The following is a 27,610-nucleotide window of genomic DNA, read 5'->3' as shown; positions in this document are numbered from 1 at the left end:
TCATGTACTACCTTGAATGTAATTTTCAGTGAAGAGGATTTAGTTAAATATTAGGGGGAACACCTTTCCACCTGTAGGTGTAATTGAACAGTAGACTCAGCCACTCAGGGGGTCACGGTACCTTTCTCACTGGAGCGTTTTAAGTTAGAAAATCATCTGCTGGGAGACTTTAAGTACAGATCCTGCCTAAAAGCTAGTGACGCACGAGATGACTTCCTGAAGGGCACTCCGGTCTTGGGTTTCAGCGACGCTTCCTAACTTGCATAGATGTCAACTTGGTGGTTACCATCCAGGTCCTTATTCCTCCGATGCAGAGAGCTGGCCTCCTGAGCATTCCACTGCGTTAGCAGGTAACACCCCCCGGACCCGAGCATCACTATGAAACAAACCCGTTTCACATGAAAAGCTGTGTTACCGAATGGAGTCCTCTTTTTTCCTCGGTAGTCCAAGTGACACAGTGGGGCCTCTAGGTACAACCCGACTCCTGCCACCCACCAGCTGGCTTTTCCGTGGGCGCTGACGCCATGAGCCTGAGAAGTGGGGCCAGCTCAGCACCAGGCAGACCTCAGGGCCACCGAGCCCCTGCACCAGGGTGCGGGGAGATGGGCTGCGACGAGCGGATCAGGGGTGCAGCACCGAGATACCAACTCAAATGCATTAAAAACAAGAAAAAGTTAAAGAATATTTTCAAAATTGCAAAAATAAAAAAAAAAAAGAAGTTTCCTTTGGCTGGGACTGGTGGCAAGGCATTACGCTCTGTGAGGTGGCATTTCTAGGGTGGAAGCCTAAAGTAAAAGCCCCACCAACTGAGCTGAGGCGCCCCAAGACCCGACCCCCCACACCCGGCCGCCGGGCGCGGCGCACAGCACAGGGCGCGGGGGCAGCGCGCCCCCTGGCGGCCGCGGGAGCGAGCAGCCCCTGGGCCGGAGTCCCAGCTCCAGCTCCATTGAGGGATAAAGAGCAAACGCTTGGGGGGGGGGGGCTGTAGGGGGGGCGTCGGGGAACTGAACTGACTCTCAAACTCAAGTGCCACCCGTGGGGAGGAGGAGGAGGTGGTGAAAGAGCAAACGATTCAGTCCACCCCCTCCCCAAAAAAGGAGCAAAGCCAAGCCTGCAGGAGAGATGGGGAGGGACTCCGTGAGCCATAGGACGAGGGGTAACAATTTAAACTGAAACAGGGGAGATTCAGAGTAAATATTAGGAAGAAATTCTTCACTCCAAGGGTGGTGAGGCACTGGAACAGGTTGCCCAGAGAAGCTGTGGATGCCCCATCCCTGGAGGTGTTCAAGGCCAGGCTGGATGGGGCTTTGAGCAACCTGGTTTAGTGGGAGGTGTCCCTGCCCAGGGCAGAGGGGTTAGAACAAGATGATCTTTAAGGTCCCTTCCAACCCAAGCCATTCTATGAAGCAGAAGAGACAGCACATGCAGAGGAGCAAAGAGGAGATAATCAGGGAAAGATGTTGCAGAGAAACATGGGGAGGACAAGCCTAGGACGGTTTCAACTCACACAGCCAGGAAGGGGGGATTAATTTCTTTTTTTGAAGTCGCAGGTGTAGCACCAGTGGGAGACTTTGCTGTCCTGCAGCTCTGCTGCGACTCCAAGTTAAAGACTGACAGAGAATCTAATGCTAAGTTGTGCCACATGTCCCCTCCCCTGCCAGCCTGCTGCAGCTGGGAGGTTACCTGCCTGCCCTTTCCCACCAGGAGCCAGCAGCCCCGTTCCTCCTCCTCACTCCCAGACTCCTGAAAGAAAGCTTTTTCAAACCATGTGCTGCTACTGTAAAGCTTTACTTTAACAGACTAAATATTACAAGATATTACTGTAATCTGCTGGGACCTGTTGCTGTAAAGTGATTTTGACAATATCAAATCACTAGGAAGACTCATGTAACTTGAAGTTAACACCAGGTAGTCAAAATGAACATTTCAGCCTGAAGCTTCAGCTCTATTTTTAATTTATATCTTCTGATAATTGAAATTTAGCTCAGGCTGATTTCTCATTTTCATTTAAAATTTACAAGCATTTGGAAGTCATCAGGTGCTCATTTCTGCTCTGGAAACATTCCCACATTTGCCTGTGTTTTCTCCTCAGCAAGACCTATCCCTACTCAGCTTCTTCCTTGAAGCCCACTGTGTTGAACTGCCCACCTAAGTGTGAGGGAAGGGAGGAGGCTTGGTCAGTTTGGTGATGGAGGTGTTCCTCCCCCCCCATGTCACACTGCATGATGGACTGTGATCTCGCAGCTGGTTGTCTTCTGCTAATGACTCCCATGGGCCTGAAGGCACAGGCCTACCAATAAAATTTGAACATGATCATCATCCCATTACATGAGAGAATATAGCTTCCCTGCAATTTAATTTAGCTGTTTAAACAAGCACAAACCTTACAGAATGTTTGTCCTCCAATTACTCTAGAGATGGTTCAGCGATACCAACTTTGTAGAAGAGATTCAAGGACAGCAGAATAAAACAATACAAAAAACCTCTATTGATTTCCAAATTCCAACCCACGGGGGGGTGACTTAACTGAGGAAAAAGTTACTTATTACCAGCCCTACATGGAGGGAAAGAAGCACACATAAGGCCACTCCAACTGGCAGAGGGAACTGCAAGCACTGAAGAGTTTCAGTTTCCTGCTCTGGCAGCATCTTTGTCCAACCAAGCCAAGTCCCCCCTCGCCATACTCACGCCCATAGGTCCAAGTTTCAAGAAAGCATATCTGGAATATCTGACAGTATTTATGTAGTTTAGGAAAGAGACAGTTTCTTCAAAACGGCTCATGTTTCCAGTTTAATTTTCCTATTTAAAACAGTCATGACATGAAAAAAGGACTATGCCAAGCTAAGCTTCCCTATACCAACCCCTATGCAACCCTTCTAAAGGGAGCACAGGGGGGCCCTGTTGTCCCCCAGGAGGATCACATGAGAACCGGGGACCCTCCTTACAGCTGTGAGGTCAGAGATCTCAGCATGCATTTCACACTTTCAGTACTGCAGCTACAACCCCCATTTTGCAAAGTTCACTTCTTACAAATGCTGTGCGACAAACCCACCTCATCTCCTATTTTCAAGGTCTTCCTAAAGACCATATGTTTGAGAATCTGCCTACGTACAACTTGAAAATCACAGTTTGACTTAACCTGTTTAAGAATACCTGTACCCTGTCATTTCCCAATTCTGATTTACTTTGCATGCTTTCAGCCGAGTGCCTACCATAATAAACAGGTGCTCCCTAAATGCAGGGCCAGCCAAAAGTTCTTCACAGGCAAACTGATCTGAGCAAGTAGATACACCCTTCATTTGGGAGTTCACTCACAGTCTCTAACTCTAAAGAGCACTCAGAAGTGGCAAGAAGATGAGGAAAAACACCCAGATGTTGTATCTCAGTCTGGATCTGGGTATTTTGTAGAAGCATACAATAGTTTGGGTTGGTTACTTAGTCCAGCCCTCCTGCCATAACCAGGAACATCTTCAACTAGATCAAGTTGCTCACAGCCCCATCCAACATTGAGTTTTTCCAGGAATGGGGCATCTATACCACCTCTGGGGGCAACCTGTCCCAGTATTTTACTACCCTCACAGTAAAGAATTTCTTTCTGGTATCTGATCTAAATCTCCCCTCTTTCAATTTAAAACCATTACCCCTTGTCCTATGGCTACACTCCCTGACAAAGTGTCCCTCCCCACCTCTCCTGTACCTTCAGGTACTGAAAGACCATTATAAGGTCTCCCTGGAGCCTTCTCTTCTCCAGGCTGAACAACCCCAACTCTCTCAGCCTGCCTTTATAGCAGAGGTGCTCCAGCCCTCTCATCATCTTCATGGCCCTAGATCCTCACTACATCAGCACTACCACTGGGAGCCTAAGAAGACTAAAGAATTATCCATCCAGTGAAAAAACTAGACCTGCAGCTTGTTCGGAAGTTAAGAAAAAAACACCAAAAAGCCAACCCAAACCAAAACCACAATGGCACAATATATGAAACTGAACGATGGCAGCTTGATCCACGTCCAGGCAAGAGGAACTCTATGAGCACTTTAAGGGGAAAACCAAATGATAACACATGAATAACAAACAGATCTCCTTTTACTAACCAAAGTCAAGTCCCACCAATGTCAGTTTGACATAGAGAAGGCAGAGCTGTCTTGGCATTGGGTGCCAGAGACCCTACAGCATTCCTTCAGGTTCTCAATAAATGAGAAAGCTCCAGCCACATAACTGTCAACTTTTTACAATGTACAGACTTCAGCATGCTTTAAACAGAGGTGCTGACTCCTGCAGAGCAGATTTAAGCCCCATGATAAGAGTCCTGCTTCTCTTAGTTACATTTTGCAGATCCTCCAGAAATCATCCCAGGCCTTCAGAAGTACATGGGCCACAAGTTAAATACTTTTCCAGACACAAGAATATGCTTCATAGCCTGGAAAAAACCTAGCACAAGTGGGCAGGCAGCCAGAGTCAGTCTTCAGACTTTTTTTTTTTTTTGTGACAGGCATGACTGAACTGCATCCCTTTTCTTTATTTACATGAGGTACTCTTGTAACAGAACAGGGAGGATTTGCAGAGAGATGTTAAGTATTCTCTCAGCTCTTTCCCATCATCTGTATCGTGGTGTTATAGCACCCTGCAGAAAGCATCAGATCCTGTTTGCATGCTTTGCTAGCAGTAGATTACCAGTTGGTGGAGAACATACCCCAGGTACATTAATGCGGTCTTTGCAGGTGATGCTCAGGGTGTGTTGTGCTATGGTTCTATAAATTAATCCTTCGGATGTCATGGATGCTACACTAATTCAAACATAAATGAGTATCAATATTTATGCCTGTATGCCTGAATATGAAATGCAGACAGATGTACATAACACTTACTGAAGTATATACTGCTCTAGGAGAGGTATAAATAGATAAGTGATTGAAACAATAAATTTCAAGTTTACACACATCTCTTAGGCTGATCGCGTTCACTTAAGGCCCATGCTGTGCAAAGCAGTTATGTGGACTGAAATGCACACCCTCATTATTCTAACAGGAGTCCACTCTGTACCTGTGCTCACCCCAGTGCCCCACAGAACTTCTTCATTCTCCTGCTCCACAGACACATATTGAAGCCATTTCCAACCTCTTTGTTACAGGGATTTGTGTGACAAGGGACTGGGTGAGAAGGAAGGGAGAGACAAACCAGGTTGTTCTACATTCTGCACAATACAGAACAGCGGCTGTCCTTTTTTTCCCCCCCCAGACACAGAATAATTTCTGTGATGGAATTAAAATAAAAACATACCCATGTCAATGGGAAGGTCAAACAATGTGACTGTCACTGTTTTCCTCAAGTTACAAGATATTTGTGTGAAGCAAGTATCAGAAGCAACAATACTTCAAACAGAATGAAGTTATTCTACTGCTGTAACAATCTGTTTCCATCTTCATGGCCTGTTCACAGTAGCCAGTCCCCTGAAGACTAGATAATTGATTTCTCTGGACACCAGTCTCTGCAGTCCACTGCTTTCCTTTGCCCTGTTGTCAGACTGCTGCTCCCTCTCTAGGTATTCCCAAAGCATCCATGTGCTTTCTGTCTGTGCAGCTTGCAGCACTCCTTTGACAAAGGGGACAGCCAGGCAGAACATCATTCTTCTCTCTATTAGGGCACGTTGTTCAGCAGTATCCCTTGGCTGAAGGCAGCAGCCTTGCAGCCAAACATTGATTTATGTAAGGTTTGGCTAGCAGTTTGAAAATGCTTCTTCCTTGAGAAGTTCCATTAAAAAGTGCGCATCTGTTATATCTCAGCTCCTACCTGTTCAGCAGAATAATACCAAAATGCAAATTCCGTTCAGGAACTGAACACACTGCTGCTGCAGACAGAGCCAGAGTCTTCTCGTGGGAAAAGACAGCCACTCTTCCCAAAGGGAAGGCAGTTCCTGGGCAACACACTGGAACAGAAACTTCAGACCCACACACGTCCCATAGACTCAACTCAGCTGAGAGATTGGAAAAAAGGCCCTGAAAAATGCCCCTGAGAACCCATGAAGTAACAAGTCATAGTTTAGAAAAGTATACAGGGAACTACTGCCAACTTCTTCTCTTTGGTTGGTCATCTTAAGTGTTTGAGGATTAAATCATTTTGAGTTAGGAAAGCAACTACGCTTGCACATTTACTAATTACCCAGCTAATTTGTACCTTGTTCCACAAGCAAAATCACCTCTCCTATTCCAGGAATCTCTTTCCCTGAGGGGGCACAAAATCCGGTTTCCCTCTCTCCTCCATAATCCCTAAAATAGTAGGGACACTAAAGCAACTAAGAAAAAAATATCACCTATTTAACATAATCTGAAATTGCACTGTACTCCTTTTTGTTTTCAATTTTATAATTAAGCACTTCATTGTGTGCTACGTTAGAATCACAGCATTGTCATTTTAAGCATGAACACTGTTAAGAGGGACTCAAGCAAACAGTGCCCCTAAATAGCAGGGTGCCATAGAAAAACTCCTTGGGTGTTTAGAGGCACTAGACCATACTCCCCATACTGTCACTGGTGATGTTAAGTGTGCAGATAGAGATAGGTTCTCCTCTGCTGGATGTTAACCAACACCCTCTTCTCCCCCTGCCCTTAAGCAGGAACGAGACTGCTCCCAGTCTCCAATCACAACAGATACTTTGCCTGCCATCTAAATTTCAAGCAGCAAACAAAAACTAACTAACTCTGCCCTCCTCTGGGTGAAGGATGGGGTGCAATGCAAGCACATTCAATACCGTGTTTAAAATCAGATCCTTTGCCACAAGAATGCTTCTTAATGACATTCTGTGTCTGCCACCATCACCACTTCAGATGGCCTTCTCTGTGTCCTAGAAGAGACCAGCTAGGAGGGAAACATTTGCCCCCTGTTTTCAGACAAGTAGCCTGTCTCTATGCTATCAGTCTGCTCCAAAGCTTTTAAGACACTGATGGAGAAGGAAAAAAAAAAATCCACAAACCTCCAAGACTCTCCCACGCTAATTCTAATACACAGCATGCTGGCTGGTAGTCTAGGCTTTTGTACCAGAAGAGATTAACCAGGATCTGCAGTGGCACAGACAAGGACGTGCATGTGTTCTGCCGCCTATAAATAGGCTCTCCACTTAACAAAAACACAACCCAAACAGCCAGCTGTTAACAACTAGACCACAGAGTCTAGGCAGCAATTGTTGCTCGCTAAATAAGTCTGTGCAACCTACTCATGCTTCAATTGGCAAAGGATGTACAGATTAATGTTTGATGAGCGGCGACAATATTAACATGATCTCTGAAGAGGCAGGAGCGGAACATGCTAAGCATGAAAATGCCCGTTGAACTGATGTTCAGAGGGGCTGTGAGCAGGGCTTTCCAGAAATGAGCATTCTTCCCCTCACAGCTGCCACCAGCAGTTCTGACGAGCAGAAAGGACTGGCAAAGAGAAGGAAGGCTACCTCCACACCTAGGGGCTTGTCCTTGGCCTTGAGAAAAGGGGGTTAAGTCTTACTTCTGCCACAGGTTTCCCTATGTGATTAGTTGCCCAACCCTGTGCCGGAGATTCAGCAGTTCCCTACCTACAGGGGTATTCCAAGGATGAATGTATTGAAGACAGGACAAGCCAAACTCTTCTCCTAGCCCTAGGTACGGTCATTGCAGGGCAGTCTTGGGCCAGGGAACAGAAATGCAAACAAAAGTTTGTGTTATGCTCAGCTGAGCCTGCCAATTTTGGGACCACCCCCAGTAAAGCCAAACTGCAGGTACTCTACAAAGAAAGTTGATGGGGTCATAGAAAAGCCAGTGCTTCTGGAAAATACTGCTTCTGCTTGGTGCAGACCGCTGCCAGGTCCTTTTTAAGTCCCATGTGTTGACCCAATTCCTTGCAAGACAGGACAGAGATTCCCAAGGCCAACCTGGTTTGATTTCCCAATCCAAAAAAAAAAACAAAACACCAAACCTGGTTTGATTTCCCAATCCAAAAAAAAACAACACCCAAAAAATTTGCCTTCAGTGAACGATCTGAACCCTGTCTTAGGGCTGATTTCATTGAACATTATCTCCAAAAGGGTAAGCACAGTTTCCTCCACACCACTGGGCTGCCAACCATCTTACACGATGGGGCCCCTGTGACACAAAAAGCAGCCCGTTCTGCCAAGACCATGCCATATCTTGGGCCCTGTGACAAACAGGTGGTTGACACCTGCTGACTTGATTTCAGCTCTGTGGTTAAGCTGGAGCTGAAGCTGCCATTTCATCTAGTTTGCATCACCTGTGCCAGAATGCTTGCACCTTGGCAGGTGAGCCTAGTTTTAAGTGTTTGAACCAGCTGTATAAGGGCCCTTCATTGCATGAAACAACAGCTTTGACATCAGAATAACTATGTAAATAAAAAACCTTTCCAACTTCTTGCTTTTTTTTTTTTGTTGTTGGTTTGTGGGTTTTTTTTTTTAATTAGGGTAGGTAACAAGAAGGAAAGATGATCTTTACAGGACAACAATTAAAGCTCAGTGCTGTTTTCCATTATGTATGCCAATAGGGATTTTAGTCTCAGACCAGTCAAATTGCAACAACTTACCAGGCTTCTGAAGCAAGACTCTGCTTTGGGTAAGGAAAAGCAGAATTACGCTGAGAATTTGGAAACAGCAACTATTACAGAAACAAAAAAAAAAATCATCCATAACCACAATGACCAAAAAAGAAGCTGAAAACTTTCAAAACAGGCACTACTGAACTTAGCCATGGCAAATTCAAATTGTCACCCTTCCTCCTCCACCTTTCTTTCAGCCAGAGGTTACTGCTCCTGTAACAGGAACAGCAAAATACTGTCCTTAAATGCCATGTTCACAGACAGCTTATGTTGGCTGTGTGCAAGGAACATAATGCTGTAAAAGATCACAGCAAAACCTGCCAGATCTTACCTGTCAAATATCTTAGGAAAAAAAAGAGGGCCACACTTAGAAATTTATTTAAGCACTATTATTTTAAAGGCTGTCATAAACTTTATGAAGGACAGAGACTGCTCACTGTTTCACCACTCAGCATAGACACCCTTTAACGTCGTGTCGTGGAAGTTTGGATAAAACAACAAACTGTATGAAAAGCTTGAAATTCCTTTTAGGAGGAAGCTAAATATAAGTCAATGTATCTTAGAAGAGCGTGGGGGCACAGGAGGTAATTGATGGTTGAAGGCCAGAGGGCACTTTTTACTACTTCTGGCTGTGAGGCACTCACCTAGGAACTGTTTTTGTGTCTAAAGATATTTTTCTTTCTCAGTGCTCCAGAGTGCATGTCAGATACCCATCAGCTCTTGAATAGGCACAGCGTGAAATACTTTGAGAAGCTGACATTACATCAATAAGCCATATGTTGTTCTTTAATGGCCACAATGGGAGTCTCTTGTAAACAACAGGAGAAATTATCATGGATATTTAAGGGCTGAACATTTGCTTAATTTGCTCTAAAGAGAAACATTACTAGTACCATTATGTTGGTCATATGTTAAACTATATACAGCATTAAAGATCTATGGTGACAGGTATACAAACCAAATCACAGTCCCAAATGGACTGAAATCCATTTGCAGTCTTCCTTTACAGCAATGGAAGTTCCAGAGCTCATAACATAACTGAATTATTTTATCCATGTATTTTTCATATTTATATTGTGATTACAACTGAAGGCCCCTGCCCACAAATGCACAATGAAACATTTTCTCCCCTCCCAATATCACCACCATGCCTTGTTATAAATGCACCAGGACAAATTACTAAAACATTCCTGCAGGGCTTTATAAAAGTCATAAAGGCTGGATATTCCCAAGTCTTCAAACTGCGTTGAAATCCCTCATTTTAAAAGATGTTTTTGTGTGTATATTTCAGTTTTCTTAAAGAAAACCATCTAAACAGAGTAACCTGCAATTAGGCTTTGCTTTCACAGTAACTCTAGCACTTCTGCTAATCAGGAAAACAGATCATGGATGCACTTGCTGAATTTAGACAGTTCTACAGTTTCACATACCTATTCTCTAATAACTGTTGAAATGATGTCCTTTCATAACTAACTCGCTGAATTCCACACATTATCACCCTCAACAACAGCAGGCTCTCGGGCACCTAGCTTTTTATGTAATGATAAAGTTGGTCTGGAGTGGGAAAAACGCACAAATACACACTAGGAAAAAGCATTAACACTCCAACAAACATCAACCACACCAGTTTTAAAAGTGAGCAATCACAATACAAGAGGGAAGATTTCAACTGTGTTTGCATTTTGCCTTTTCCATTTGCTGCACTAACAGACTGTCGCACTCACGTGGGCTCTTCACCAGTTACACTTGCAAAACCCAAAGTCATTTGCAGAGGGAAATCAGCAGAGCAGCTGTCAACAGAAGAGTAAACGTGATGGTCCCTTTATCACTGCGCAAGCAAAATGTTGACTTAAAAACTCCAGCAACCTGGCAGGGCTTACCAAGCCCACAAGGCTTACCAAGGGCTCCACAAACCCACTGTGAACTTTTATTTTAAGGTTTCACTTTGGGATTTCATCTCTGATTCACCACACATATCAGAAAAGCATGGGATTGTTGTTATCTCTTAGGAATGCAGAACACATCTCATACATACATAGAAGGCAGTACCTAGTCTGAGAATCAGTTAAATCTTCAGGAATGTGGTTCAAACAGGAGTTAAAGATGCAAGTTTCCTGCTGTCCCTTTACACAGGAGACACTTTCCATCCTGACACAAGACCAACCAGCTTCTTGTATCTCAGTGTCCCAACAGGCACCCAACAAACAGCCCAGGCTCTGCACTGTAATGCTTATTTCTAAAGCTGGTATTTCAAGTGCTCACAGTTCCAGGGCTTAGCTTAAAGAGCTCTTCTCCTATGCAGTAATTTTTGTTGTTGTGTTTTAGACTGTTCCCCAGCACAGCCTTGCTGACTTCTTTCAAAAAAATTCACAAAGCTGTGTCCATGCTTATCTGGTTGTACTGGTTTGTCATCAATCCTTCCTTAGTAAATTAGGAAAGTCATCCATGAAGTGAGCTGGGGAAACAGCATCATCCTGTGTTCTCCTGTTTAATGTTGCAGCACACTACTAAAAATAGCTGCTGCCTTCCACTCCAGAGACGGAGGCTTCCTGAGAACAAGGCATTTCTATACTGAGGGTATACACAGGATACACAGCACTCTGAAATATCACCTCTTCTCCATATGTAAAATGAACATATTTGTAATATTTCCCCCGCCTAAAAGCTATCCCAGCCACACAGCTAGTATGCTTTTAGTAAACACTCTTCAGCCTCCACCAGCTTGAGCAGTTGTATTTTAACTCATGTTTTTTAAATTCTATCTCCACAACTGCCGAAGCAGCTCCATGTTTCTGCTAATCTTTTTTGAAATATAAGAAAGTGAAAAACGTTTCAGGAGAAGTTTTGGATCCTCTTAGGATTTTTTTTAAGCATATTTTGTCTAAATAGAAGCAAGCAACAAGTTTTTGATCTCAGCTGTCATACACAAATCTGGACCATTCCCCATTTAGACAGAAAAATGGAATCAGAGTCTAAAATTCTTAGCAGGACAACCTCAATCCTATGCAAGCTTATGCAAAGAAAGTAACTTACAATCCCTGTCCCACAACAAAACACGACAACAGACAAAATAGAACTGACTCTGGGAAAGGATGGGCAAAGCATGAAGGTTCCTCACTCAGAAGATGGCAGAAGCTGGAGAGATACTCCCTGACAAAGGGGAAGGACTCACTGAATCAAGAGATAGAAGAAGTGATCACAAAAGTTTGAAATATAAATATATGACTACGATGCAGTTACAGATAAAAGAGAATGGGAGTCTGAAGGAAGCTGCCATTGAGCAGAAGAGCAAAGCTGTGCCACAGCTTCCTTAGAAGCTCTGACCATTTTGCATTAAACATCTGCTAAAATGGTATTTGGTCACTGTGCAAAAAGTGTGTTTATGATGTGTTGCTCACAGTAACGATGAGCTGTGTTTGGCAATGCAGCAAGCCACTCCCTGCCCCATGTTTCTGTGAGACCCAGGAGATGGGCAGTGCTGGCTCTGCCTCATTGCATGGCCAGTCTCCCAGCAGCACAAAAATGCCACCAGGAACAAGGAGCTCCTCACGTCACCTCTACTGCCTGCTCAGGGAGTCTAAGCCACCAGCGCTTTGCCTGCTCAAATTCAGGAGAACTGCGTTTGAAGAACTTTGCTCAGCACAGCCAGCATTCTGTGAACAGCAGCAGAGCTCTAATTAACAGCACAGACTTCATCTCAGCAAACTGTTTTAAAAGAATCTTAAAAGTACATGAATGCTCCAGGTTCAATCCATACGGCAAAGAGCTGAATCACAGACTCTGACAAGGCAGTCCCTGGAAAGCAGCTATATCATACACTCCGTTTCTCGTTCCAGGAGCATCCCAAGTCCAACGCGTAGCAGCTCTACATGCAGATAAGCTGAAAGAAGAATGCCAGTTTCACCCATGAGGAAAGTTCAAATCTGGAGTCTAATTAACTTCACAAATCTCCCTTGCCTCTAGAATGAGAAAACTGCAGTCAAGTCAGTATTGTATTTCTGTGCAGACACCTAGATTTCAGACAAGAGCATTTCTCCCGAGCTTTTCCACAAAGCCCAAAGCGCAGTCAGGAACAAGCAAGGACACCAGCTGACCCAGGCTGGAGGGCTGCCCACCCTCCTAGATCCCTTCAGAGCCATGTGGTGCTCTCTTGGGAAAGTACTCTTCCAGGAGCACAGCTCTTCTGTGCCACAAAAGGGGCTCTAGCATCACCAGAGCAAGGCCGATGCCTGGAATATTCCCAGCCTGCTCCAGCTTATTCCATCCCCCATAGAATAACTTGCCCCTAACTGCAGTCTTATCCCAGTGGTGAGCAGAAGCTTAAGGTGAAGCTGTCTGTACATCCACACTTCCTTCCCCATTAGCACAGCATCTCACGTAGCGTGTTCCTGGGGCTGGAGAAATATTGCCAAGAGATCCTCATTTCTGCATACGCTTCCAACCACACATAAGAGTCCCTCTATGTAGATAGGGCTTTAGTCTACCCCTCTTATTATGGCTTGCACTTCCAGGTTCCTGTATTCTCTTAGGACGGTTTATTTTGGCTTAGGCCAAAATCTTAGAAGTAGAACCCCTGGCAATTTCCACTGTATCTTTGAGAACTTAGTCATCAGTGTCACTGGCTTCAAATTTCATGCCAAACCTGGCATCAAGTATTCCAAGTAAAACAGTATGGGTCTGAACAGGCCTGGGAAAAAGGCAAGGTCAGCCCAACGAACTGATGCAAGACTTCTGAACTATTCCCAACCCAGCTGATACAGAAGCTGCCTTCATCTGCAATGAATATTTTTGGAGTACAAATGCCACCTTGAGCCACTATGCAGAGCACAGGACTCTCTCATACCTTGCCGTCTTGCAAGGACTCTTCAGTGGCAGAAACACAAGCTCTCAGAAGACTAAAACATCCACCAATTCACATACGGGTGACAACATAGATCCTGTAGAGACCAACAGATACACTTACAACACTCATAGGCAGTTTCAGCAAAGACGGAAAAGACTGGTGTATTTGTGCTGAGAGCATAAGCATCCAAGATGGAGACATCAGTAGCTTTCAAAAAATCAATTTAACAGAGAAGCAGGAAGCTTTTACTGCACCTTGGGAGAATAGAAAGAGCAAAGAGGGGTGCAGGCAAAAGACTTACTTCAGATAAGCACCATCCTTCAATTTCATGAAGTTTTTCATAAAGTTGTGTTCTGCACAGAATTGACAGCAGAGGTGGGACACAACACAAAGGTTCTGAACACCATGAAGATCCGTCCTTCAAAACCACCAGGGCAATTTTACAGTCAGATACCAGCGCCTACCACCTACACACACACACACTTAGTATTTCACCATATTGCAACAAAACCCATGAAAAGCCAGCCTGCATCCTTATTCAGAAGAGAACTGTGCAAAAGCTGCTTTGAACACTGCAGTAAGAGAAAAACATACTGGCATGCCCTGCTCTCAAGTAAGTAGCACTGACTCTTCTAGAAATAGTAGTTAGTAGAATTAACTTGCTTTTACTAGAAAGGAAGGAAGACACTGAATTTTGTCAAAAATTCTCATTTCCTACTTGTCAGGCTTTCCTTAAACTACACCATGTTCATGAGAAACTTGCAACCCCAAAGACAGACAGACAAAGCGCCCCTACTCTTAATACCAATTCAAGCAGGGATTCAGTGCTATTCATTTGAATAGCATTCAGTCAGGGAGACAAACAATAACATATGTGAAACAGCTTGAGTCTTGAGGATGTGAACTATACAGAATTAGTTAACAGAATTTTTTTTTAAACCCACACACTCACCATAACATTCATTTAGTAAATCTGAATAAGAACTGTATTCAACAGCAACACAATCTGCATACGAACATTCTGTGAAAAGAAAGACTAAATTCCATGAATCAATAATTTGTTTCAATTGTCTTGGTTCTGTTTACTATCTTCACCATGTTTGATGAGTCTTAGCTTATTAATGTCGGACATCCTCTGTTTTAAATCTCTGTATAAGGCTCCGAGTGAACAAGGCCTGTGTTTACTTTGACTTCAAAGAGAATGAAGCATCTGCAGAAGTGTTTTCCAGACTGAGCTGTGCTTTATTAGCTCTGCTGTCATAAGTTCAGGAACAAAATATCATCACATCCAAGTTTGAGACATGAGATATATTAAATGAAGGGTCTCTTATTTTGCAAAACAATATTATTTATGTAATGTTGGTATCCTATGTAATATTGTAGTTAAATTAGCCTAATAACTATTCAATATTTTTTATTACCATTACAATGTCGGCCTGTTGATTTTTCAGTACTGAAAGAGCTGCCTGAAACATCTACTGTTTACAACATTTGTTCTAGCTAAAGAGATTTGATAGAATTTGCTAATCAACTGCAACCGCTTCCCACCCATAAAACTGATGCAAAGAAGGGAAAAAAACAGCTAGTAGGATCGAAAGACATAAACACTTTTACTTATAACTCTGTAAAGAGAAATCCCTCTCTCTCCATATGGTTTTCTCTTGGCTCTTAATCATCTTTTCATTGGCTTCCAGCTGGCTGTCTCACTATCATCTAGCAGTATCACTAGCGAGACCAACTTGTTATGCCAAAGCCAGGCACAGAAAGATGAGAGCTGCGGAGCGGAGCGATCGGATGCAGCACTCTACTAGGGGCAAATCTGGCATCTCTGACGCACGGCAGGGTCACCTCGCTTCCCTCAGCAGAGCAACCGCTGCTGCGCTCCCAAAAGACAGCAGCAGGTCTGCGTTTGCACTTTTCAGGAGTGGGAGTGAAGAACGACTACTACAATTGAAGCTACAGGGAAATTCTGCAGGCAGAAGTGTAATTACCTGAGTGGGAATTCTGGCAGAAAACCCAAACCTCTTTCGCTCCTTAAATAGAAACAAATGCTGTGCAGTCACCATGGAGAGATTACGTACAGCATTTGGATCACATGCAGCACTGAAATACAACACACACACACAAAACAGCCAGCCACAGAGCTGGTTTAGCACTGCACAACCACCAGTCAGCTCACCATTGACTACAGCCACCCCCTCAGTGACCCTTCTAGCCATCTTCTCCTTCCCAGCCTTACAAATATTAAGTTATATGTCAAAACTCAGGTGGCACATTAAAGGCCAGCTTTGCAAGCTGTTTAGCCCATCTGTGAGGTACCTAGAGCCTGACGTGGGGGACCCTGACACGGAAGCCCTGATAAATTTATCCACCACCACCCAGGTAACATTTCAAGTTGGGAATAGATGAAAACCCCAGGTAAAGAAGCATCATATGATGCCTGCCTATGAAAGGCTACTTTATTTAGCTAAGCCACCCTCCTTTGAAGTGTAGCAGTTTGCACGTGGTCTGCAGAGGCTTTGACTTCAGTTGCAAAATTTCAGTTTCATTCTGTGTCCAGCATCTCTGGTTTCTGCAGAGGCCCACTCCAGGGGCAGCCAGGCCCACCTCCTCATCTCCCTCCCTATCCATTCCCTCTGCCCATTCCACAATTCAGCTCACTTCTTGTCTTTCACCATCCACCAGCCTCCACGCTCAGCCCCAGCTGCTGCCTCCGTCTCCTGGTGTAGATCTTTCCCCTCCACTCCATCACCCACATCCCTAGCAGACAGCTTCATCCTCAGGACTGTGCAAGCATCCTGGAAAGTCACCAGAGCACAAGGGAAAATGGGCTCTTCCCTTCCTCTTCAGGCACAGTATGGGCTGCTGTCTTTCAGAGTCCTTTTGGCCTCAAACTCTCTCCCAAACAGCTATTTGTGCTCACTAATAGTCAGGACACTTCCTCTGTAGCTGCCCAGCTATTCAGTCCTATTTTCAAAGAGACATGTGGCTTCTTGGAGTCCCTGAAAAATCCACCCTGTCACTTCCTATTGTTTGAAGTCAGTAGGAATGTAGTCAGTAGGAATTTCAGACTAAAAATGTCTGAAATTTGCCTCTCTCCTTCAGATCAGCCAAGCTTTGTTTTGTTAATACTTCAGCCAGCCCCCAAGCCTTAGGAGAGTGCTTTATATCTACGTATGTGTCAGGCTGATGATACTACATGGGAATCTTTCACTTACGGAGACCAGCAAAGTGTTGCTGTGTATCAGGAATGCCATTCCACGGATAGTCCTTTTCTCACCTCTCTGCAGTAGCTCACTAATCTAGGAGCATTAATCAGAGACAGCTGATAAGGTCGTAGGCACCGAGATGTCTTGCCTCCCATTCAGTTTTCCTAATCATCCTGCAAGCCACCAAACCGCTTAAGCTCTTAGAGTTTTGAAAACAACTCTGCTCATTCTCAAATCTACATACATTTCGATTTCCTCCACATAACGCCAGCAATTATAGAAACAGCTGTTTCTGATTTTGTAGTGATTTTCTCCCCAGCATGCACATCCCTGAGACTGGCTTTTGTTTGCATTCTCACAAGACAAGGCATAAAGAGACCTGCACTTTTTTTTTCCCCTTCCCACCATTACTAGCCTTCTCATAGCTCCTCTTTCTCTCCACTTTCAATGTTGTGCTCCACACAGGCTCTGTTCCATGGGCTTCCTTAAAGGAAAATATCCTATATTTGTATTTATGAAGAATTATCCTTTATTTTTCAACCAACACCACACATCCTGGTGTCTTGACTGTACTGAAACTTGCTCATTCTTAGTTTTACAGATTGATGAAAAGCTGCTAAAATGAGAGGAAGATTTTTCTATCGCCAGCATCAGCACATTCTGCTCTTGAAAGCCTGTAGCTCCCATTGTTCAAAAACATACTGTTCACCATGTCAATTTAATCATATGCAGAAGTTATTAAAAGATCAGGCTCTAAGTGTACAAATTCTGTTGAGATCTGAGAAGGTTCTTTTCATAAATATGAATGAGGGCCAATTTCATGCCACTTGTTACATCCCGTGTACTCTCATTTCTTCAAACTATCACTTGTCTTTCTTCTATGTGCCAATAATCAATTTATAAAGCATAATCATAAAGCTTACCCAGTTTTTGATTATGCTACAGCCTATGATTTTACACTTAACCAGTTTTTTACTTCAATAACTCTCAGTTTCCATTTTATCATCTTATTTGTGTTTGAAGGAACAAATAAAAGTCGCCTTTTTGCAAGGATTAAAACGTCACCTATTATTTACTTATAAACAAGTTTTAAAACTGCACCATCACAGTAAGCATTTAATCAGAAATGCAAACAAGAAGCTCGACCTGTACGCTGCGTTCTACCATACATCAAGCAGCAATCATATTTCAGCGTTATCACATACAACCTGCAAACATCTGCTAAAGAGAAAAAATAACAACGAAAAACCCCCACACCAAAAGGTTATTTGATTTGCGTTCTGTGCGAATTCAAACTGGACACAAGAATCAGGTCCCTGTTGATTAGGGATGAAAAAAGAACAACATTTCTTGCCAGACACTTGTTTCTCAAGAGACGAGATGGATATTTGAGACTTCCTTGAAGCTCTGGGGTGCCAGCACAGGTAGGTACAGTCACACGTGTGCGCTCTGAGCTGGGTAGAGATGCTGGCTACAACCTGGAAGCCATACAGCAACCGTACTGTTGTGCTTTGCACAGTCAAACAAGGCACACTGAGGCAGGGAAGATCACTTTAGGCTGTCTGCCATACACATGAGTTTATGCAGCTTCCCAACCAGACCAGCTGAGGGTTTGGACCGGAGACAAGAGGAACACATAGGGCTGCCTGCAGCCATCCATCCAGAGTGATCTCTTAGGCTGGAGTCACTCTGTCTCAGTGTTGGGGTTCATTTGATTCTGGAAATTCACCAGCCTTACTACTTGAAAGATATTAGTCATGTAAACATCTCTGTTTCTCATATATGGAAAAGAAATTTGGCAAGTTTTACAGAAAGTTTTCCAGTCTGAATCAGGTCGAGGTCACACGCTGACATTCATTTGTTACCAGGGTCTCAGGAAGTTACAAAATAATAATTCCTTTTAGGTATTAATAATTACTTCAGGTTTTTCAATCTTTCCATTTCATACAGAGAGCCTGTTTCATGTGAGTATTTGTGGAAAAAAAATTATTTCTTTAACTATAACAGCTGGTGATCTCAGCATAAGTGAACCAAGACACGATCTTCAACTGACAACACTGCCTTAACATTTCTCTGCTATCTTTTGCAACAACCTCTTGGAAGTATAAACCACAGCTGCTTTTTTTATTTTTTAAATCTCTTACAGACATCTACTTCTAAGGATATGAACAAACTCAAAAACAGCAATCAAGAAATTGTACAGCGATATCAAAAAAACACTTAAAACTTTTTCCCCTAGTCGTAGCCTGTCCCTATTGCCTGACTATGTCTCCTCCCATCTAAAAGCTTGTCTTGCTGCTTGGAATTTCAAATTCAGCACTCATCTTTTCAAATTGCTTATGGTGCTGAAGAATACTTAAGAAATCCAACCAGAGACTAAAAATGTGTGAGTATTTTACATGACAGTATCTTGTTCATCTAAAAAAAAAAAAAAAAAGAAGAAAGAAAAAGGAAAAAAGCCTGGAGATCCTCAAGTGTCTTTGCTTGAGTTCCCATAGAAGGTTCACTAACCCCCTGAATGACCTGTAGAGATCTGCTGTGCTCAGACCAACATCCCAAGCTGATCAGGAGAAACACATTCCCTCTCAACTTCAGATGAGGGTGCCTGGACAAAGATGATGACGTCTGTATGCCAGGGATGTAAGAAGAAAGCCTTCTGTGGTGTTATTTATTGTAGCAACAGGCCCTGGCAACAGTTAGGCTCCATGGTGATAACGACTAACCAAGCTCCCAGGAAGAGACTAGGGCATTCCTACTCCCTGGACTTGCAGCAAGAAGCAGATGGTCACAGTTTCACCATGGGCTGCAATATTTCTAACAGGGTCGCTGACGCACAGCTGTCTTCTGAGGAGCTACAGAACAACCAGGAAGCCAAAAGCCAGGTAGTGATTTCTTCCAAAAGTATGTTAGGAGATATCTTAGATGTCCATACCAGCATACAAGGGCATATACATACAGAGAAGTGGTTTTGCTGATGTTAATGGTAGCTCTGAATCGGTCAGGGAGCTCTTTAGGAGAAGTGCTATCACTCACTCAGCTTGATACAACCCCTGTGCTCAGGGGAAACAAACTCACCATTTGGCCACACGCGTGACCTGATTTTACAGAACCTGAAAAGTGGCTTTTTACAGTCTGTCTCTCTTGCCTCATTAAAGATACGATTAGAGGCACTTGTCTCCCACATCGGTGATGAATTACAACACTGCAGCAAGGTGGCGTTTTCCTCAAAAAGTTATGAGGCAGGAGGCTTGTGTTTATGCAAATATTATAGGATAAACACGTGTGGCCACTTTGTGAAGTTTGCAGAGTTGAGTTGGCTCAAGCCCAAACATAAAGAAGAGACAAGAATACTTCTAGACTTTGATCCTTCATTCTTTGGAGGTTCAAAGCTATTGTTTAGAAGATGCACAGGTTAACACCTTATCAAGTGCTAATTTAAAACTCAGTTTTAAATTTCTAACCAATGATGCACATGCAGAAGGCATTTTAAGTACTGAAAAAAACACTCCAATACAGCCTACAGGATTATGGACACACTTCAATTTAAGGCCATTGCTTCATTTCCAAAATGCTCAGAGACCTTTCCTCACCATCAACATCCACCTGTGACAGAACAGAGATAAGTATGAGGAACACCTCTGTCTTCCACTCCCCTCTGAACCTGCTAATTCTATGGGCTATTCTAGATACCACTCAAAGTGTTTAGGAGCCCAGGGAGCTTTTCTCATTTGTTTCTTCATTTTCTTGTAGACTAAAAATGACAGCATTGCTGGAACAGAGGCTGTCCCCTCACAGGATGGGGCAGCTGGGCCAACAGGCACTTCAAAGGATGGAGACAAACTTGAAAATGAGACCAGTGAAGCAGACTCCCCTGAGGAGCTACCAGGAAGATTTATATCTTCTCAGAAGAGCAGCAACGCACAAAGCACAGGTGAACTGTAGCTGAAGTTCATACTAGCTCCACAAATGGACACCTACAAGCAAATAACCTTGGGAATCTATTGCTACAGCCAACTTCCATACCCAGAAACGTTCATGCTGCAACACCACAAGGACTGAGCTCTTAGCACTGGTTTAAAACCAAGCGATAGTAGCAGAAAGTATTTCCTGCAGCATGACTCAACCCTCACTACCAGAGCAGGCAGCAGGGTAGATACTTTTCTTGGCAGATGCCTGCAACAGATCAAAGGAACAAACTCAGCCTTGTCCCCAGGGGCAGCCCTTCTCTAACTGAGATTATGGCACACTGGGAAGAGGTATTGCCTACACCAGGGCTGCCAGTCTGCCCTTACGACGAGTCAGTTTTTACAACAGAACGGTCATCAGGTAGAGACAGTGAATAAATACCATGTTATTTTGCAAGTTTGCAGTCAAAAGCTGCAGGGCCAGTTATCATACAGCAAAAGCTATAAAAATTCCAGAAATCATCATAGAGATAAGCAAAGGTCTGCTAAGAATTTCTAAATTTTTTTTAAGTACAAGTGAATACTTAACCCCAAACTTTTCTATAATCATAGGATACCATTATAGTAAGAGTTACAAATGGAAAAGCAGCACCATCTTTGGCACATTTAACCCCCCTAATTTTGTAGTTTAATTCTCGTATTTTTCAAGTGCCACGAACAGCTTACATTTCACAAACACACTAAATGGAAAATCTACAGTAGTTGTTTACTCTTTGTAATAAACAAGGGTTGTAATAAAATATTTCAAATTGAACACAAAAGGAATAATTACTGGTGTTTGCTATTAATTAAAGAGGACTTAACTCCCAATGCCACAGAAGGACGTGATGAAAGGATTCCATTTCAGATTGAACAAAATGATCTGCTTGATCTGAAATAAAGTGTTTCATTTAATTTCAAGCTCCTTTTCCTCCTACTTGCCAAAAAACATAGCTTCACAGGAAACTTCTAAACAGAACAATTTTAAAATCATGCTTCAATCTTCTGTTTCAAGACCAAAAAGAAACCCATACCATACTAAGACATTTAAACTGCATTTTTCTCCTCAATGAATAGATTAGTAAAACCAATACAAATTCGCATCACTTGTCAACATTGCCCACTCATCATACTTTCATTTTTTGCCAGGATATGTTTTGCTGTGTACTGGCTTCTAGCATTTACATGTGCTGACTGACAGCTGAATCCCAGTGCTTTTTGTGTGACCGGTTCAGTTATTTTAGGAGAGGTACAGAGTCAGCTTCTACAAGATGGTATATATTCTGTATTTTTGTTTTATGACTTAAAAATAAGCCAACATTGTCATACCCACTCTGCTTATAAAGACTGGCAGATGTCAGATAACTGCGAGTTTGATTTGGTCCAAGCATTCTTCATACAAGAGCTCTAACTTCTGCCAATAGAGGTTGGGCAGATGGTAGAACTGTCAACTGAGGGCTGAAAAACCTGATGGGTCTTGGCAATGAAGTTGTTCGTTGTTTATTCATGTCTAATATGCGGAGACTAAACAGCCACTCAGAAGGGTTATCAAAACAATTTGGTTTTTATTCTTAATTGCTATTTATAAGTATATAATTGTTAGAGTGCTTATGATCAGACTCAAATGTAGCAATGCTGTTATAGCAAAAATCATAGACCACGAAAGCATATGAAAGTTTGGGTTCATTGAACAGAAGAGCACAGTGATTTTTACAAACAGGCCTACTAATAATAGGCTGAGACTATCCCATCCCAGCCTGGATTTCTCCACGACCCTTGAGAACCTGAACTGTGAAGAGCTCCCTGTGGACCCGTTTTGTGAACATGCTCAAAAATTGGTTTCACAGGCCTTTAGCACACACTTCCATGCCTTCCTGAATGTGCCCCTCTGGGTGCAACTGACTACAGTGAGAAACTGAAGTAGGTACCTGCACCTGTTTTCAAGCCATTGAAAAGCTTATTACAAAGTTTAAGCAGTGAAGAGAGCTTTGATCGGCCCTTTTTCACTGGACGTTCTCAGTATGTAACCTCTTAAATAAGAACTCTAGCATTGGAAATACATCACGGAGTTTTGTTTGAATGCCAACTGCCCTACAAGTATTAAGTTTTAATGTTTTCATCTTTTGAAGATGCACTGCTCGCCAGCGAGTTCATCAGTAAATCATGGCCCTCACAGAAAACAGAGAGGCAAAAACCATCAGACATTCTAGAGGAGTTGAGAATGCAAGGAATAATCAAGAGCCAAAGTACCATTGCCAGGACTGGAGAAGTGTATGAAAACAAGGTAAGTGTCATTATATGAGACAGGATCCCTGCTACAGCTCTCACCCTGCTGTGAACACCCTGAGATTCAGTTTCTGCACCCACAAAGCATCCAGGCGTACCTACTCTAAGACTTCAGAAGCAAGTTGTTAAAAGACAGAACTGTATTATGGAGGTGTTAATAGAACAGAAGCTGGCAGCAGTTTTCAGGTGTTCACAGCTTCTGGGCTTGTTTAAAATGGGGACAAAGGAGACAGTGACAGTACTAAGAACTTGCTCTTTGAAAAACTCACCGGAAGTTACATGCCACTAAGTTGTTTCTCAAGTCTATGAAAGTAGAAGAAATACTGCTGTCAGGGCTTACAATTACACTTAAATTAAGGCCTCAGAAGTCCTAAATAATCACACTTCTGAGAAATCTACAATTCACAATTGATCTCAGACTAAGAAACATTACAAACTAGATTTTAAGAAAAATTATAGAGCTCATATTTGAGTAAGAAGCCAGCGTCCCTTTTTTCATTCTGAATGGTAACCTGAGGTTTATTTTGGCTCCTGAACTCAAGCTTATTCCTTGTTGTCAAGCATTGCATTAAGGATCAGATGCCTCTCCCACATAGGGTTTCAAATAGAGATATCAAGAGGAAGAAGGTCTTCAGGGAGTTTGGAAGGAGGTCAGCACATATGTGCAAAGCATGATCCCACCTCTGCTTGGACACGAGGAACAATTAAAGCTTAAACCAAGGATGATTTTGAGTAGCTTTGTCATTTGAGGCAAGCCACTCACAAGCCTCTAACCTTGGCCACTTATAATATTGAAGATCAAACAGAAACTTTCATAAGGACTAAATAAGCAAGTGCCACCATACAGTCTGGCCACTGGGGCTGCCTAGCACATCTCCTATTGCCAGCACTTGGGAAAATGGTGCTGGAGGGTCTCCAAGTACAGCATATCTGTAACCTTTACTTACTTCCCAAGGTCAGATTCTTTTTGAGTGTCTGAGACGATTACTCCCTCTTTGGCTAAATTTAGGGAACATACTGCAGGTAGGTTTTTGTACTCTCCTCCTCCCCCCTTATGAAGATAGGTATCTGTTCTATTTTCCCCTCCTATATTAAAAAGTTGTCTGGTATTAAATTACACATTCTTTTATTGACAGAAATTCAGTCTGTGCTATTTCTCTTTAGAGAATTTCTGTTCTTCCAACAGGAGGATAGAAAGAGCTGCTTTTTTTTTTCCCCTTAAAAATCAGTACAGCGTTTAAAAACGAGCCTTGTACTTTTTGCTAACAAAGCCAACTTTTCCAAGTGATATTTTGCATTTGAGCTGGGCCTACTGCTGGGCAACCTACAAGTGAAAACATAAATCTGTCACTAGCTGTTAACTATTAGCTCTCCCTTAGTAGCAATAGAATATTTGGCCTTTGCTACCTCCTGTAAGAATAATTTATTACATTAGAGCTCAAATCCAGCAGATTACTTACGCACTGAACACAGATGCAGTAGAAAAGGTTTATTACCCAGACATATTCCAAATTACAACGTGCAGCTCTGGATTTTGAGCATTAATATACAGGTAAAGTCACACCTGAATTTTTGAAATTGACCAAGAATAAGCATTAACAGCTTCATGCTGAGATTCAGTCCACCACTACCTTCAATGGAAAAATGAGCTCACGGACCTCACCACTATGAAAGACTAGTACAACCAGGTTTGAGATTATTTTTTACAATAATATTGGAGATAGTGATATCCTTGCAAGAGCTTGCCCTTCCTGTGCATAGTTCTGCTCCATGTAAGTATCTGCATCCCTGAACCCTTGGCAGCATTACCTGTCTTCCCAGGATCTCCTGCCATTGCCAACACTGTGCAACACCTAAGCTAGAAGCCTTCAGTCTTTTGACCATCCCTCACTTCATCCTGAGGAAGGAACTTCAAACAATACAGGTTAAGATACCTTGTTATACCTGTTCCTAAGCATTACTGCTCTAAAGGAGCAATGCTTTTGAGAGCAACATTTTATGGGTCGAGTGTAAGGAAGAGCCATACAGGCCACTGCAAGCCAGCCTCTACAAATTTAACCATGGCTTTTACTAAAAAAGCCAGCAGATCCAGAGTTTCCACCCAAGACAGAGGTATCTAGGATTCTTTGCATGATTATGTTTCAGCATTTGGCAGGGAAGGGGGGGACAGGAAGTAACTGCTCTTTTTCCCCCTCCAGTGTTTCAAAAATATTCTAGCTGATGTCAAAGGTGAAAAAGTTTAATCCTCACCCCTAAAGAGTTACATTAAACTCTTAACAAACACCCTTACTCCCAAGAAGCAGCAGGAGTTGAATTATAGGCAGCACTGAGCACTTTAGTCTGTTAGTGCACAAGCAGCTGTAGTTTCAAACAGAGCAGTGCATGGGAATTTGCTCCATTTATCATGGGTTACCATTTACAAGGGATGCACAGAGGTTACTATTTTAGCATTTCCACTGCTTTTAGTTTTTTGTGTGAGTTTCTTGAAGCTTTGAGGACTCTTGATCTCCCCAAACTGTTTAGCCCCAAGCTAAGTTTTTCTCTGCTTATATAAACACAGAACAATCTGGAAAGCAACCTGCTTGCTGAGGTTGCTTGCTAGAGGCTCCAAGGACAGGATACTGCTGGAGAGGGTACAGCACAGGGCTACAAAGATGATTAGGGGACTAGAACATCTCTCTTATGAGGAAAGGTTGAAGGACTTGGGTCTTTTTAGTCTGGAGGAGGGGGGAGCAGAGGGGCGGATCTGATCAATGCTTATAAATACTTAAAGAGTGGGTGTCAAAAGGATGGGACCAGCCTTTTTTGAGTAGTACCCAGTGATAGGACAAGAGGTAATGGGCACAAACTCAAACATAAGAAGTTCCCTCTATACATGAAGAGGAACTTCTTTACTTTGAGGGTGGCAGAGCACTGGAAGAGGCTGCCCAGAGAGGCTGTGGAGTCGCCGTCTCTGGAGACATTCAAAAGCCTCCTGGACACGTTCCTGTGTGTCTGCTCTAGGAGGACCTGCTTTGGCAGCGGGGTTGGACTAGATGATCTCCAGACGTCCCTTCCAACCCCGTATCATTCTGTTAAAGCCTGTTTAGTTTGGACATACTGGGAAGAATTTTCCATTCATCTCTTCCTATGCAGTCCATAGTTTATCTTGTGTAAGGAATGACACACTCAGTCATACCTTCCCACTTTGGGCTTTTGCTAGAATGGCCTTTGTCATTAGAAAGAAGAGTTTCTTTCTTTTTGCCTTCTGAAAGAGTCTTTTGTTTCATTTTTATGATGATTGAACATTCCTTTGTTCAGATTTTTTGTGTGTCATCTGTATTCAAAACGTCCCCTTTGTATATCAGTTTTCTTCCTACTGAATCATGCTCCACCTTCATCTCACTGAGTGAGTCATACTCTATACTATTTGCAGCACTTCACACTTCTGGCAGCGAGGCCTGACTTCTAGAGTTATTTATGGCAATAGAAGTCTGGAGAGCAGACAACTTGGGAAACTTGTAACAGGATAGTGATTATTTCAACTACAGGTCCTTAGTTTGGGTTTCACACTGCTAAAACTCCTTATCATACAGAAAATAGTAGAATTCAGCCTCCTGGCTGATCAAATAATCCCCACACCTTTCCAGGAGTAAGCGTTACCCTCAGCAGCAGAGCTCTAGGATTGGGCTGCACTGGACTGCTCATTTGTATGCAGCAGCGGCCAGCAGTACCATGATTACAAAGCTCTAACAAAACCATTCTTAAGTCTCTTCAGCAGTAATAAAGTAACTTCCCTAAATACTTAGGCCCTCATTACCAAATCCCCACATCTGCTGGGTGTACAGCAACATTGGGAGCTTCACAGACACATCACTCAGCAGAAAAATGTAATTCTCACTGCAGACAACACTCATTCATGAGTGAGCACCGAGGTTATTAGCCCATCATTATTTCTATGCTTTCATTGCTCTCACAGTCCATCACTTCCATACATAAAAAAAAAAAAGCAGAAGGCAAGAAGCAAAGTGTCACCCCAACATCAAAATATACTCTGCTGAAAGCTTTTAATGTTTCTACAGAGAGATGCCCTGGAAAAGACACAGAAGAAGCCACCAGCTAGGCTGGAAAAAATTCAGTTTGGAAACACGGAAGTGGGTGATTTTACAGTGAAGGACATGAAGACTTCTGCTGAAGCAAAAAACCAGGTCATCTAATTCCGCTGTGTATTTTTCCACCGCTTGCTTCATCACATAAAACCCTCTACTTTTTACAAATCAAGATAACAGACAGTTTACGTACAACCTACTAGCAAAACCTGATTAGCAGCAGCACAGGGGGTCCTATATTCATCTCATAAATGCTGGAAGTCCACGTTTATTTTTGTTGAAAGCCTGGAAGATTGCTCTAAAAATACACATACGAGAAGAAACTTCTGGAGCAGTCTTTGTTTTCTTATAGCACAAGATGCATCTTCCACAGACACCAGAATAAATTGACTAAATTCAGCTCTAACTGGAGTAACATTCTGATCACATCTAGGTAGAAAGATAGAAAGAACTGCTGCAAGTGTTTGGCACATACCTACTTCCAGCCTTCATTACAAAGCAGTGGGGTTTTTTTGTTACAAGTTAGGGAAGTGGAACCGAAGAAAATGCCACAATTAATCACATTTTTATCAGCAACTCCCCACCAAACTACAGGTAATGAGACTGAAAAGGACTGCCCAAGTTCTGAAAGTCAAGAAGGTACAGACACCCCTCAGCCCTCACATTTTGAT

The 27,610-nt window shown here is 42.9% G+C and overlaps 1 protein-coding gene across 1 annotated transcript; it reads left to right on the top strand.

Annotated features, from left to right (window-relative positions):
* Positions 1–19,366: 19,366 nt before the first annotated feature.
* On the top strand, positions 19,367–27,164 carry STMND1 (stathmin domain containing 1). The gene is made up of 4 exons (XM_014940823.1): positions 19,367–19,503; positions 20,372–20,552; positions 22,695–22,849; positions 26,913–27,164. The coding sequence occupies exons 1-4, from the start codon at positions 19,420–19,422 to the stop codon at positions 27,045–27,047; spliced, it is 555 nt and encodes a 184-aa protein (XP_014796309.1). The 5' UTR covers positions 19,367–19,419; the 3' UTR covers positions 27,048–27,164.
* The last annotated feature ends 446 nt before the right edge of the window (positions 27,165–27,610 follow it).

Source organism: Calidris pugnax, unplaced genomic scaffold (assembly GCF_001431845.1).
Source record: "Calidris pugnax isolate Ruff unplaced genomic scaffold, ASM143184v1 scaffold8, whole genome shotgun sequence".
NCBI lineage: Eukaryota > Metazoa > Chordata > Aves > Charadriiformes > Scolopacidae > Calidris > Calidris pugnax.
This window is presented reverse-complemented; position numbering and strand designations above follow the sequence as displayed.

Coding starts and splice junctions, on each gene's coding strand:
- STMND1 (XM_014940823.1), top strand. CDS start 19,420: ATGGGCTGCAATATTTCTAACAGGGTCGCTGACGCACAGCTGTCTTCT. Junction 20,553..22,694: donor CAGCAACGCACAAAGCACAG/GTGAACTGTAGC, acceptor CATCTTTTGAAG/ATGCACTGCTCGCCAGCGAG. Junction 22,850..26,912: donor GAGAAGTGTATGAAAACAAG/GTAAGTGTCATT, acceptor ATGTTTCTACAG/AGAGATGCCCTGGAAAAGAC.